General features: G+C 41.4%; 1 protein-coding gene across 1 annotated transcript in view; it reads right to left on the bottom strand.

Moving 5' to 3' along the window:
- Window positions 1-7,095: 7,095 nt before the first annotated feature.
- The window catches only part of LOC140877397 (uncharacterized), a 28,669-nt gene continuing 21,931 nt past the window's right edge, over window positions 7,096-13,833 (bottom strand). Inside the window, exon 4 of the mRNA XM_073280932.1 lies at window positions 7,096-7,191. Coding sequence (XP_073137033.1) covers window positions 7,096-7,191 — 96 coding nt within the window. The remainder of the gene's footprint in view (window positions 7,192-13,833) is intronic.

The raw sequence follows: 13,833 nt of genomic DNA, 5'->3' as shown, positions 1-13,833 counted from the left end.
GGGGCCCGTTCGTCGGAAAGCTGTAAATTGGATCGACACATGTTGTAAGTTGGGTGGAACTCCCATGGGATCGGCTTATATTATTGGGGGATCCACATGGCGACCGTCCATCACAACTTAATATTGATGAGTCATCTTGACATGTCACAATAAACGGCGTCATATTATTGGGCCCTTATTGGACATGAGGTAAAAACGTGGAAGTTGCTTTGGAAGCAATTGGGCTCTACCTTTTGAAAATTATGGTTGGCTGATATTATTCGGGACCATAGTTTGTCAATTGGAATCCATGTTCCCACTAAAGAAAACAGTTTCCCGTTTTCACTAGAGGGTAGTGAAATCGTTAAAATAGTGGGAGTGAGATTCATAAAATAAATTTCGCCTATTTTATGTCTTAGTAAATTAATTAAACAATCACTGATTATTGTCTGTTTCTTTTCAGTATTTCATTAAGATGAATTCGCGCAATCTACTATTCTCTATCCTCGAACAAAATAAATTGACTTGCGCAAACTATACGGAATGGTTCCGTAAGTTGAAGATTTTCTTGACTTCGGAGAAGATGCTCTACGTGTTAGAAAAATCTCCTCCGAAGGAAGCACCAGCTGATGTAAGTCCGGAAGAGTTGGCCAAACTTGATACATGGTGGGACCATGATATCAAGGCCAAATTTTATATGCAAGCCTCGATGTCTGATGAACTCCAGAGGCGATTTGAGGATACCGTGAATGCTGCTGACATTCACGTACAACTCAAAGAACTTTTTGGGGCTCAATCGAGAGCTGAAAGGTTCGCTACTGTAAAAGAGCTGATGACGTGTCGCATGCGTGAAGGGACTTCGGTCCGTGATCATGGGGTACGAGTGATTTGGCTCATACAGAAGTTGGTAACGCTTGATTTGGTGTTGGAGCATGAACTCAACGTGGACTTATTACTTCTATCTCTTCCTTCTTCGTTTGACGGATTTGTGGTGAATTTCAATATGAACAAGATAGAGGCCTCCCTTGAAGATATGATCAATATGCTTGTAACATATGAAGCCACTTTAAAGAAGGATAAACCGGCTTTCTTGGTGGGCTCCTCTTCTTCTGCTAAGAAGGGGCCAAGTACAAAGGGTAAGAAACGTTCTGCCCCACCCAAGAAAACCGAACCCAAGAAGAAGTACAAGACAAAGGCTTCAAACATGGAAAAATCCAAGGATGTTTGCCATCACTGCAAGAAACCCGGTCATTGGAAACGTAACTGCAAGGAATATCTAGAGCAGTTGCGAACTGCGAAGGGTATGTTCTATATTGAAATAAATGTTTCACTTAATACTACTTCTTGGGTATTGGATACCGGATGTGGATCTCACATTTGCAATGATTTGCAGGTGATGACAAGAAGTCGCAAGCTTAGAATGGGTGAGACCCAGCTGAGGCTCGGAAATGGTTCTAGAGTTGAAGCTAAAGCTGTAGGAGACGTTTATTTAATTTTGCAGAACGATTTTAAGTTACTTTTGAGAGATGTTTTATTTGTTCCAGATTTGATTAAAAACATTATTTCTGTTTCTTGATAGAGATGGTTATTCTTGCAATTTTGTGAATGGGATTTGAAATATTTACAAAAATGAATGTTTGATTGGAAATGGACAACTTGAAAACGATCTATATAACTTAAAATTAAAAGACGTTCCAATAAATTATGTTGATAAACCGGTAACAACAAACAAAAGGAAAATCGATAGTCAAAACCCGGCAAACCTTTGGCATGCTAGGCTAGGTCATATTTCCTCAAGAAGGATGAACAAGCTAGTGGGAGAGGGCATGTTTGATATGTCTGATATTAACTCTCTATCTACTTGTGAGTCCTGCATGAAAGGAAAAATGACTAAATCTCCTTTTAAGGGGAAACCTGAGCGTAGTCAAAATCTGTTGGATTTGATCCATACAGACGTTTGTGGTCCATTTAGAATTGGTACTCAATATGGCCACACCTACTTCATTACCTTTACTGATGATTATTCTAGGTATGGGTATTTATATTTAATGAAATATAAGTCTGAAGCATTTGAAAAGTTCAAAGAATTCAAGGCTGAAGTAGAAAACAAGCTAGGTAAAAGTATTAAAGCACTTCGATCGGATCGAGGTGGAGAATACTTAAGTACCGAGTTTTTGGACTATCTGAAAGAGAATGAGATTCTCTCTCAGTGGACTCCTCCTATGACACCTCAGCTGAATGGTGTATCGGAGCGTCGTAATCGAACTTTGTTGGACATGGTTCGATCCATGATGAGCTTCACTGAGCTTCCACCTTCGTTTTGGGGCTACGCGCTTGAAACGGCGGTATTGTTGTTGAATAACGTCCACACCAAAGCAGTGGACAAAACACCATACGAGTTATGGAATGGCAAAGCTCCTAAGTATTCGTACTTGAGGATTTGGGGATGTCCTGCTTACGTGAAGCAGACAGTGGGAGATAAGTTGGATAGTCGATCCACCTTATGTTATTTTGTAGGGTATCCGAAGAATTCAATCGGATATTATTTCTATCATCCTGCTGAAACAAAGGTGTTTGTTTCAAGGAATGCCACCTTCTTGGAGAAGGAGTTCTTATTGGATAAGAAAGGCGAGATGATGGAACTCGAAGAAATTCGAGAAGAACCCGAAATACAAAATAATGATCCTACACCTCAGGAACCATTGATAGACACGCCTATACCTAGAAGATCCGAGAGGACTTATAGACCTCCTATTCGATATGGTCTTCTTCTTGAAGGGGATCAAGATGAACCCGACGTTGGATGTGATCCAAGAAACTTCAAGAAAGAAATTTCTGATGCGGATTCAAATTTATGGCTTGAAGCTATGCAGTCGGAAATAGATTCGATGCATACAAACCAAGTTTGGTCTTTAGTAGATCCTCCCGATGGAATTGTTCCAATAGGGTGTAAATGGATCTACAAGAGAAAGCTTGGGCCTGATGGTAAGGTACTGACCTACAAGGCACGATTGGTGGCGAAAGGTTATACTCAAAGACAAGGAGTTGACTATGATGAAACCTTTTCACCAGTTGCAATGTTCAAGTCCATAAGAATCCTTATTGCCATAGCTGCTTGGTATGACTATGAGATATGGCAAATGGATGTGAAGACTGCATTTCTTAATGGAAACATTAAGGAAGAGATCTATATGACGCAGCCTGAGGGATACACATCCATGGGAAGCGAGCATAAGGTATGCAAGCTTCAGAGATCGATCTATGGTCTCAAACAAGCATCAAGAATTTGGAACCAGAAATTTGATGAAACAATAAAGGATTTTGGTTTCATCAAGAACCCGGAGGAACCGTGCGTGTACAAGAAAGTAGTTAAGGATGCTGTGACATTCTTAGTACTTTATGTTGATGACATCCTACTCATTGGGAATGACGTAGGGATGTTGCAGTCAACAAAGATATGGTTATCAGGTAGATTCTCGATGAAGGATTTGGGTGAGGCATCCTATATTCTAGGGATACAGATCTATAGAGATAGATCTAAGAGAATGATAGGACTCACTCAAGCAACCTACATCGACACCATATTGAAACGGTTTTCAATGGATGGGTCCAAGAGAGGACATCTACCTATGTGTCATGGAGTTTCTCTATCCAAGTCTATGTGTCCCAAGACTGATGAAGAGATAGAGAAAATGACACATGTACCATATGCGTCAGCCATAGGTAGTATCATGTATGGGATGATATCTACCAGACCGGATGTAGCATTTGCTCTGAGTGTCACGAGCAGATATCAAGCTAATCCCGGTCAAATGCATTGGAAAGCCGTGAAGGACATTCTTAAGTACTTACGAAGGACTAAGAATATGTTCATGGTATATGGAGGAAGAGAACTAAAATTGGAAGGCTATACCGACTCTAGATTCCAAAGTGACGTGGATGACTCGAAGTCAACCTCTGGATTTGTGTTCATGCTCAATGGCGGTGCTGTCTCTTGGAAGAGTTCCAAGAAGGACACCACAGCGGATTCCACCACTGAGGCAGAATACATTGCAGCATCAGCTGCTGCTAAAGAGACCGTTTGGATGAGGAATTTCGTCCAAGAGTTCGGCGTTATTCCTGAAGTTGTTGGTCCAGTCCCGGTGTACTGTGACAAAACGGGTGCCGTTTCTCAGGCAAAGGAACCAAGGTCTCATCAAAGATCCAAACACGTACTGAGGAAATACCACATCATCCGGGAGATCGTGGAAAGAGGAGACATCACTGTCTAAAGAGTGGCCTCTGCAGACAATATCGCTGATCCACTTACTAAGCCCTTTCCAGGACCATTATTTGACAAACATCGCGAAGCAATGGGTCTACATAGTATGACTAGTTGGCTTTAGGGCAAGTGGGAGATTGAAAGAGTGGGTGCCCGGTGAGCCAACTTGTGGCTAAGGGCTTTGATGACTCTTTGTATAAACAATCTTTTGTTTAATATAATTTACACTTTTATTAATGGCAATGACTTTATCTTTCTTCATATTGTTATATTGTGATATACTATTGTTGTTTTGATAAAGACCTTGAATATACTATAGTGTATGTAAGATATGGTAGTACATGGGGATGACTATCATGAAACACATCTTATAGTCACTGTATATTCTAAACAGTTCCTAGTCGATTGAGCCGTCCGTTAATAAAGATAAGGATCGCTCGAGATTGAGACTAGAATTTGCGATGCCGAGTACCACGTTTCATTGGTATGGAACATAGAGATGTTCAAAGCATGCAAATGGATATTCATACGATGAATGATCGAACTACCCTATCCGAACTTTCCAAGTGGTTATCACTTATCGAGTGGATAAAGTCCGCGGTTTTGGTTGTACACCATTAGTCCTTACTACTTGAAACATCATTGAGACTCTATATGCTAGTACTGTACTTTGACTCATTTACCGACTCTATTGGGGTCATCAGGTGTCGGGATTGGGTACAGTTACGACACATATAGGAGTCGATGCTTTGTTGTCAAGGATTCACCACATACTTGCGAGTGTGGATATCCTATGCAATCTGAGGAGATATTAGTGTGACGAATCTCTGGCCAGAGTACATGATGTGTTTTAAGAAATGGTTTCTTAGTAGCACATGCGATGTCACTATTTGATCTTCAAGATGTATTGCATAGTTATCAAATCTCGAACGACTCTCGATTTACCAATGGTTGTTGATTCGATCGGGATATATGGATGAAGGGACCTTACTGTACGCTAACCAAAATCTATTGTTTCTTGCAGGCACTATCAGTGATACCTAGGGAATCATGGGGCGATGTTGCTAGGCGCTCTTACCTTGATTCGATGGGCAAGTCGGAAATTGTTGTTCCGAGTCACAAGGAGTTGTGAGCCCACGGCTAGCTGTATCCCTGAACCATTGAGGGTCACACAGAGTAATGGATTTTTAATCCCCGTTGAGATAGTTAAATTTAAAGAGTTAAATTTAATGAACAAAGAAGTGGGACTTCTTATTTAAGAGTAGAGGAGTAAGATTTCCTAAAATGACATAGGGATGGGCATTTTTGGAAATCACTGAATTCGGATTCAGAAAATTTATCTTGACTCTAAAAGATGCAGAAATGGTTTCTGTGAACATTGGTGAAATTGGTTTATCAATCTGAGTCACGATGAATTTTATATTAATTTCTGAACATGCGGGCTTTGCTTGTCAGGCTTGAACTTATGACTAATGGGCCCTAAGCTGTTAGCAGCCCACATTATAAATAAGTTATTGCAGTACAGAAATTACACAACAGAGGTCACAAAATATTTTCGAAAACCCTAGCCGTGTTTTCTCTAAGTGGCCGCCCCCCTCCCTCTCTCTGTCGGGAAAATCCAGCCTGTGAATTTTGAATTTGCAGTCTGGTTTAACGGATCAAATTCGTTAATTCTCTTCGTAGAAACTTCTGATAGATTTTCTAGTGCAATCTATCAGAGGGATTAAATCTCTGTTCGTGGACCTGATTGAAGAACAGTTCGTCCATCAGTTCCTGGGAGATACAACAAGAGCAGAGTAATCTGTTGGTGTCCATAATCTCGATTCGAGATTGGAGGTAAAAATTTATAATTGTTATTTAATTTTTACACACACAATTTAATCGTAAAGTTTTGATATCCATTATGGAATCGTTCCATATAAAATTTTTAAACTTCCGCTGCACCGGGTATCAATTCTGATTGATATGATCACCGTTCTCCAACAGGAGATAATGTTGAGATTGTCGGGTCACCTTCCCCTAGTCGACTCTGAAAATTGCTTCCAACAACCAATTCACGTTTTTGACAAGATTCCCTAATTCATTAACATATTCTTTCAAGTTATGCTAAACTAATTCGATGCTATGAAATAATCAAATGTCTTCAATTATTTATCATAGATGATTGCATTCACAACTTGTTGAATCCCTTAGCTTTCGACCTACTGGATTATCACTATCAACATGTACCCAATTTCATATGTCTATGTAAATTGTAGATCCATGAATCATGCTATTTGTTCCTATCATGAAATTTTCTTTCGAAATAAAACATGATATAGAAATATTGAGAGAGTTAGCTACGCTCCAACAATGCAAAACAAATCAATAGCATAATTAAACATTCATTATAAGTCAAAAACCAATATTCGTGAGTCGACAACTGGGGTCGGATCCCCTAAATCTCAACACAAGAGGTTTAGCAACAAATAAAACTCATAACTAACATCAAAATGTTTTTTTCCAAACAAAAATAACAGAAAAGAATTTAAGAAGAAGAAGAGGAGAAATTGCTTCACGATTGTTCTTCACTCCTTCCGCTCCGTTTCTCCAGTTTATGATATTTTAGCCGCCAAGAGATGTGCCAAAAAGATCCCCTTAAATTCTAAAAATCAATCCCTATTTATCTCCAAGAGTCCTTGCTTTGCAATTTTCCTTTTTTTACTCAACGACCTGCGCCATGGCCTAAGAATGTCACGCTATGGCGCGAAAATTTTTGTCTTCATTCTTCACTTTTTCCCAGTTCACGCTATGGCGCAGGAAACATCACGCCATAGCGTGAAAAGTTCTGTTCTCTTTTTTTACTTTTTCCCAGTTCACGCTATGGCGCAGGAAACATCACGCCATAGCGTGAAAATCTCTGCCTCCAGCTTTAACACAGCACTTTTCGAGCTCCGTCTTCCGTCTTTTTCCTACAAAACAACTTAAACGCATGAGTGCATACTATAAAGCTTGAAAACTCGAATTTTAAATGAAAACACGAAACAAACCACAAATCACATGGTCAATGGAACCCAAAATAATCTAACTTAGCATGCATTTTTGGGTTCTATCAAATACTCTCTATCCCAACGCTCTCAGCGAACAAATCAATTGCACAGATAAGGTAGCCTTCCCCGCCAGACTCTAGAGCTCGACAGGCTCTCAAAGCTGATACCAAAGGCATTGGGGGTTGCGCTCTCTCACCATAGAAAAACCAACTATCACTCCCATCAGGATGAAAGCGTACTAATCTCTAATAGCAGTCCACTGAAGCTCGATAGGTAGTCAGCATGTCTATCCCCAGAATGCAATCGAAATCGTCCATCGCAAGAACCATGAGATTCGATAACAGAATGTTACCCCCGAACTCTAAAGGGCAACCCATCACTAGAAGCTTAGCCAAAGCAGATTGACCCGTCGGAGTAGAAACAGAAACTACTACGTCTAGTGCAATGCATGGTAACTTATGCCTCTTAACAAAACGTGCAAAAATGAAGGAATGAGATGCACCAGTGTCAATAAGTACAAGAGCAGGTATACCATATAACAGAAATGTACCTGCGATGACCTTCTCATTCTCCTCCACAGCCTGATCGTGTCTCAAAGCAAACACCTGGCCAAAAGCCCGCGGCCTCAAATGAGAACTCCCAGCAGCATGTCCCTGTGACCTCTGCTGAACGGTAGCCTGAGAACCAAATCCTGAACCAGAGCCAGAACCACCTCCCCCAGATAGTGGAAAATCCCTCCGGAGATGACCCACCTCTCCACAATGGAAACAAGCTCCAGAAGCTTTACGGCACTTGTCTGACGGATGGTTCTTCCCGCAATGGTCGCACTTGTCCTTCTTCCCAAAACGAACCACACCAGCGGAACCAGAGGAAGAAGAAGTAGATCCAAACTTCTTGAAAGACTGAGCACGGGGACCCAAAGAAATTCCAGGCCTCGACTGAGAGAAAGACCTGTTCCGCCGAATGCTATTCTCCACCTGGTGACAACGGCTCACCAAAACCTCGTAGGACATGTCATCGCCAACCGCCACACGGTCATGAATCTCAGGGTTAAGACCCTGAAGGAACAAATTATACTTCATCTCAGAGCTGTCAGCAATCTCGGGGCAATAGGATAACAGATCAAAGAACTTCTGCTGATACTCATCAATAGACATGGCTCCCTGTCGCAGACTCAGTAGCTCACCCGCCTTCGACTGACGGAGTGCATGAGGAAAATACAGCTTCTGAAAATCTGTGTGGAACTCGGCCCAGGTGGCCACTCCTTTCGTTGCAACAAAGGGTGCAGAAGTAAACCTCCACCACCTATGGGCTTGCCCATCCAGAAGATAGCCAAGTGTCTCCATCTTCTGCTCCTCAGTACAGTGGAAAGTCTAAAAAGTCGTCTCCATGCGGTCTAACTAGTTCTCCGCATCCTCCGGAGACTCACCTCCAACCAAGGTCTTAGGACCCATCTGTAAGAATCGACGCACACTAAAACGATCCTCATCACGACGACGATAATGGCGTTCCCGACGACGCTCCCGATCGGCATCGCCCCAGCGTCCACCAATACTGCCATGACTACTCTGATCATCGCAATCCGCCATCTACAAAAATTACCTCGCGGTTATCTTATGCAGAATCTAAATCCCAAGTATTCTATGCATGCTCCGATATCATAAATGTAGTGACCCTTACCGAGATCACCTACTAAACAGAACTTAGGCATGCAATTAACTTAATTAAACAGTAATAAAAAATAAGTTGCGGAAACCATAATCAAAATACAATTTCAAGAAAAGGAATCTGTAAATACCCAAATATTATACATCCAGATCGAACGCTGTATCAATCCAAATACAACAGAAATATAAAACCTAAGCGAAGCTCCAGCTGGCCAACCACTAACTAGCCCCTCTTGGATCCACCTGCCTCGTCCAATCGCAAACCTGCCCCATGGAGTAGGGTGTCCAGAAACACAGAGTACGAGACGTGAGCATAAAATGCTCAGCAAGAGAGTATGAGTATACATGCATGCAAAGTGAACTCCCTATGAACTCGAGGTCAAGGATCAGATAACAGTGACAGACCGGGCCCTGGTATGTAGCACGTCGTGTCGTCGCTTCAGGAGGTGGCTCACATACCGAAATACTAATGGATAAACCGGACCCAAATCGATGGAAGTCCATCCACTAACAGGATAGGGTAGAACCCTACTAACAGACATCTCAAAGGAGATAGTACAAGATGCAAATGTATGGAGCATATAATAATGGCATATAAATCATGCAGTCACATAATACATGCATACTCAGTCAGGATATCTCGAACAGTACTTTCAAGCCTCAAATACTAGGCGCACTCTACCATCTCTAGGTCTACGCCTATAATCTGCACTACACTGCCAAATGATACTAATATCATTAAAGTGTTCTAAAAGCCTTAACTAAGCTATCGCATACTCCTAAATATTTTTAGGAAGCAAAAGCTATATCTTCTTCCGTCGTTATCCCTTTGTTATCGATTGCCTCAAAACTAGGCCACAGCTCCGCTACGACGCTTGGATCGCTATGCCACTTCCGAATTTCCAACGGGAAGCCTAGAATGCCCTAGATCTAAGATAGAAGACCGAGGAATCGAGAGAGAAGAGGTGAATGGTGTGACTGAGAGTGAATCTCGGCCCTCCTATTTATAGACGGAGTTCGGGCCGTCCAAACCATACTTCGGAGCATCCGAACATGATTGGACCGTTTGATCTTGACTTCGGGTTGTCTGAACCCGATAATTCATCATTGCTTACGTCAGCACAATGACGTCATCCATGACGACTGTCGGCAGCACGATCGGAGCGTTCGAACCCTTCTTCGGACCGTCCGAGCTTCGACATCGGAGCCTCCGAACTCGACAACCCTCTAACCATTATTGAGAGTTCTGAATCCAATTCCGAACCTAGTTAACCTATCTGGAACTTCCTTAATCATGTTATTGGATTAATTAGCAATTACATACTAAAACTGGGTACGGGCTACTACAAGACGATCCTAGACCGTCCGAGCCCAAGGGCTTGGCATCCAACCCACCCGATTTCTCTTGAGTCTCGGGAGGGAAAAAGATTAATACTTCATCGACTTAGAATTGACAAGGCCTGGTTAAGGGGGAGGGTTTCCCTTGGTTCGAGGTCCTGGATTCTCATCTTGGTCCAGACATTGGGCCGGCCATTAGGAGGGGCTCGGGAATGCCCACTAGTTATGACCTACTGATCCCCATCGTTTCAAAGTCTCCAATTTACAGAGAAAAAGAAAAGGCAACTCAACTAGTTGAAGGGCAAGCTTATGAGAAGTTGACACTAATTTGGGATTTTGCAAATTAGGTGAAAAATCGAACCCTAGATGTTGTGATTGGAACTAATGATGTGACTTGTGAAAATAGGTTTGACGGGTTTATATTTGTTTGTATGCATTGAAATTTTTATTTTTGTTAGGATGTAGGCCTTTTATTTAATGTCTGTAATTTGAAGGGACCACATGGTGGGGTGATACTATTAGCTGTAGAAATTGATCAAAATAATAGTAACTTCCCAATTGTTATTAAAATTGTGAATAAGGAGTAATGTGAGACATGGGGTTGGTTTATGAGTTTTTTGAATTTAGATTTGAATATTGAAAATGATTATGAGTGGACATTCATATCTGACAAGCAAAAAAGGTTGATCCAAGGATTCAGCATGTATTCGCAGAGGCTACCCATAGGTTTTGACTTAGGCACTCGCATGAATTTTAAAATGATTGGGTATAGAGGTGAAACATTTAAAAATGCATTGTGGAAATGTGATGTAGTAGCCCGTGTAAGAGTGGGTGCCCAGTGAGCCAACTGTGTGGCTATGGGCTTTGATGACTCTTTGTATAAACAATCTTTTGTTTAATATTATTTACACTTTTTAATGGCAATGACTTTATATTACTTCATATTGTTATATTGTGATATACTATTGTTGTTTTGATAAAGACCTTGAATATACTATAGTGTATGTAAGATGTGGTAGAACATGGAGATGTCTATCATGAAATACATCTTATAGTCACTGTATATTCTAAACTGTTCCTAGTCGATTGAGCCGTCCGATAATAAGGATAAGGATCGCTCGAGTTTGAGACTAGCATTTGCGATGCGGAGTACCACGTTTCATTGGTAGGGAACATGGAGATGTTCGAAGCATGCAAATGGATATTCATAGGATGAATAGTCGAACTACCCTATCCGGACTTTCCAAGTGGTTATCACTTATCGAGTGGATAAAGTCCGCGGTTTTGGTTGTACACCATTAGTCCTTACGACTTGAAACATCATGGAGACTCTATATGCTAGTGCTGTGCTTTGACTCGTTTACCGACTCTATGGGGGTCATCAGGTGTCGAGATTGGGTACAGTTACGACACATATAGGAGTCGATGCATTGTTGTCAAGGATTCACCACATACTTGCGAGTGTGGATATCCTATGCGATCTGAGGAGATATTAGTGTGACAAATCTCTGGCCAGAGTACTTGATGTGATTTAAGAAATGGTTTCTTAGTAGCACATGCGATGTCACTAATTTGATCTTCAAGATGTATTGCATAGTTATCGAATCTTGAGCGACTCTCGATATACCAATGGTTGTTGATTCGATCGGGATATATGGATGAAGGGACCGTACTGTATGCTAACCAAAATCTACTGGTTCTTGTAGGCACTATCAGTGATACCTAGGGAATCATGGGGCGATGTTGCTAGGCGCTTTACCATGATTCGTTGGGCAAGTCGGAAAGTGTTGTTCCGAGTCACAAGGAGTTGTGAGCCCACGGCTAGCTGTATCCCTGAACCATTGAGGGTCACACAGTGTAATGGAGTTTTAATCCCCGTTGAGATAGTTAAATTTAAAGAGTTAAATTTAATGAACTAAGGAGTTGGACTTCTTAAATAAGAGTAAGGGAGTAGGATTTCCTAAAATGACATAGGGATGGACATTTTTGGAAACCACTGAATTCGGATTCAGGAAAATTTATTTTGACTTTAAAATGTGCAGAAATGGTTTCTGTGCACATTGGTGAAATCAGTTCATCAATCGGAGTCACGATGAATTTTATATTAATTTCTGAACGAGCGGGCTTTGCTTGTCGGGCCCCAGCTTATGATTAATGGGCCCTAAGGTGTTAGTGGCCTGCATTATAAATAAGTTATTTCAGTACAGAAATTACACACAACAGGTCATAATTTTTGAGAGCAAAAATCGAAAACCCTAGTTCCTCTTAAAGATTGTTTCGGCCGAACCCTCCCCATACTCTGCCCGAGATTTTCCGGTCTGTGATTTTGAATCGCAGTAAGGAATAACGAATCAGATTCGTTTATTCTCTTTGCAGAAAACTTCTGATAGATTTTCTAGTGCAATCTATCAGAGGGATTAAACCTCTGTTCGTGGACCTGATTGAAGGAGTTCATCGGTTCCAGGGAGAGACAACAAGAGCAGATAAAATCTGTTGGTGTCCATTAATCTCGTTGCGAGATTGGAGGTAAAATTTAAATTAATTGTTATTTGAATTTTACACACACAATAATTTAATCGTTGAATGGTTGATACCCACACCATGGAATTGTTCCATGATAAAATTTTTAAACTTCCGCTGCACCGGGTATCAATCGTGATTGATCTGAACGCCAGTTTTTCCAACAGTGGTATCAGAGCCAGGTTGCTCAGATCAAACGATTAAATTAATCAATTGTACAAAATTTTTGAGTCTCGGTTTTTGAAACAAAATAAATATTTTTAAATAAAAAACATTTTTTTCGGGGCAAAACCCGGGCAGCGATTGGATCGCTGCCCGGTGGGGCAGCAATTGTTGCTGCCCCGGGCGGCGCACGGCGCCGCCTCGTGCGCCCCCTTTGGGCGGCGCCGTGCGCCGCCCAGGGCGGCGCACGGCGCCGCCCAGGGCAGCGCTCGGCGCTGCCCAGGGGCGGCGCTTGGCGCCGCCCAGCGCAGCGCTGGGCGCTGCCCAGGGGCGGCGCTCGGCGCCGCCCAGGCGCTGCCCTAAGGGGGCAGCCGGGCTGCCCCCGGCCCGCGCCCCGGGTGCGGGCCGGCCCGGGAGTGTCCCGGGCGGCCCGCGGGAAAAATTATATTTTTATTTAAAAATTAATTTTAATATTTAAAATTTTATTTTTGGTCCGGTCAAAAATTGTTTTTGATTGGTTCACGAGATTTCGGATCGAATTGTTCGAGTCCGTAAATTTTAAAATTGATTTTGGATAAATTTGAATTTTTGGAAAATTTTAATATTTTATCCGTAAATTGAATTTTGAAATCAATTATTTTGGTACAATTGATGATAAGATATGATCTTATGATATATTAAGTAAAATATGATTTTATTTGTAAAATTGGATTTTATAGATAAAATATGATTTTATTTGATATAGAGATAAAATATGATTTTATATGTGAAATGAGATTTTATATATAAAATATGATTTTATCTTGTTTAAATTTGAATTGCCACAGCATGTTATCCAATAAATTAATTTTGAATTAAATGTTATTGGATAAGGATG

This window comes from Henckelia pumila, chromosome 2 (assembly GCF_033568475.1).
Source record: "Henckelia pumila isolate YLH828 chromosome 2, ASM3356847v2, whole genome shotgun sequence".
NCBI classification, from domain to species: Eukaryota; Viridiplantae; Streptophyta; class Magnoliopsida; order Lamiales; family Gesneriaceae; genus Henckelia; species Henckelia pumila.
This window is presented reverse-complemented; position numbering and strand designations above follow the sequence as displayed.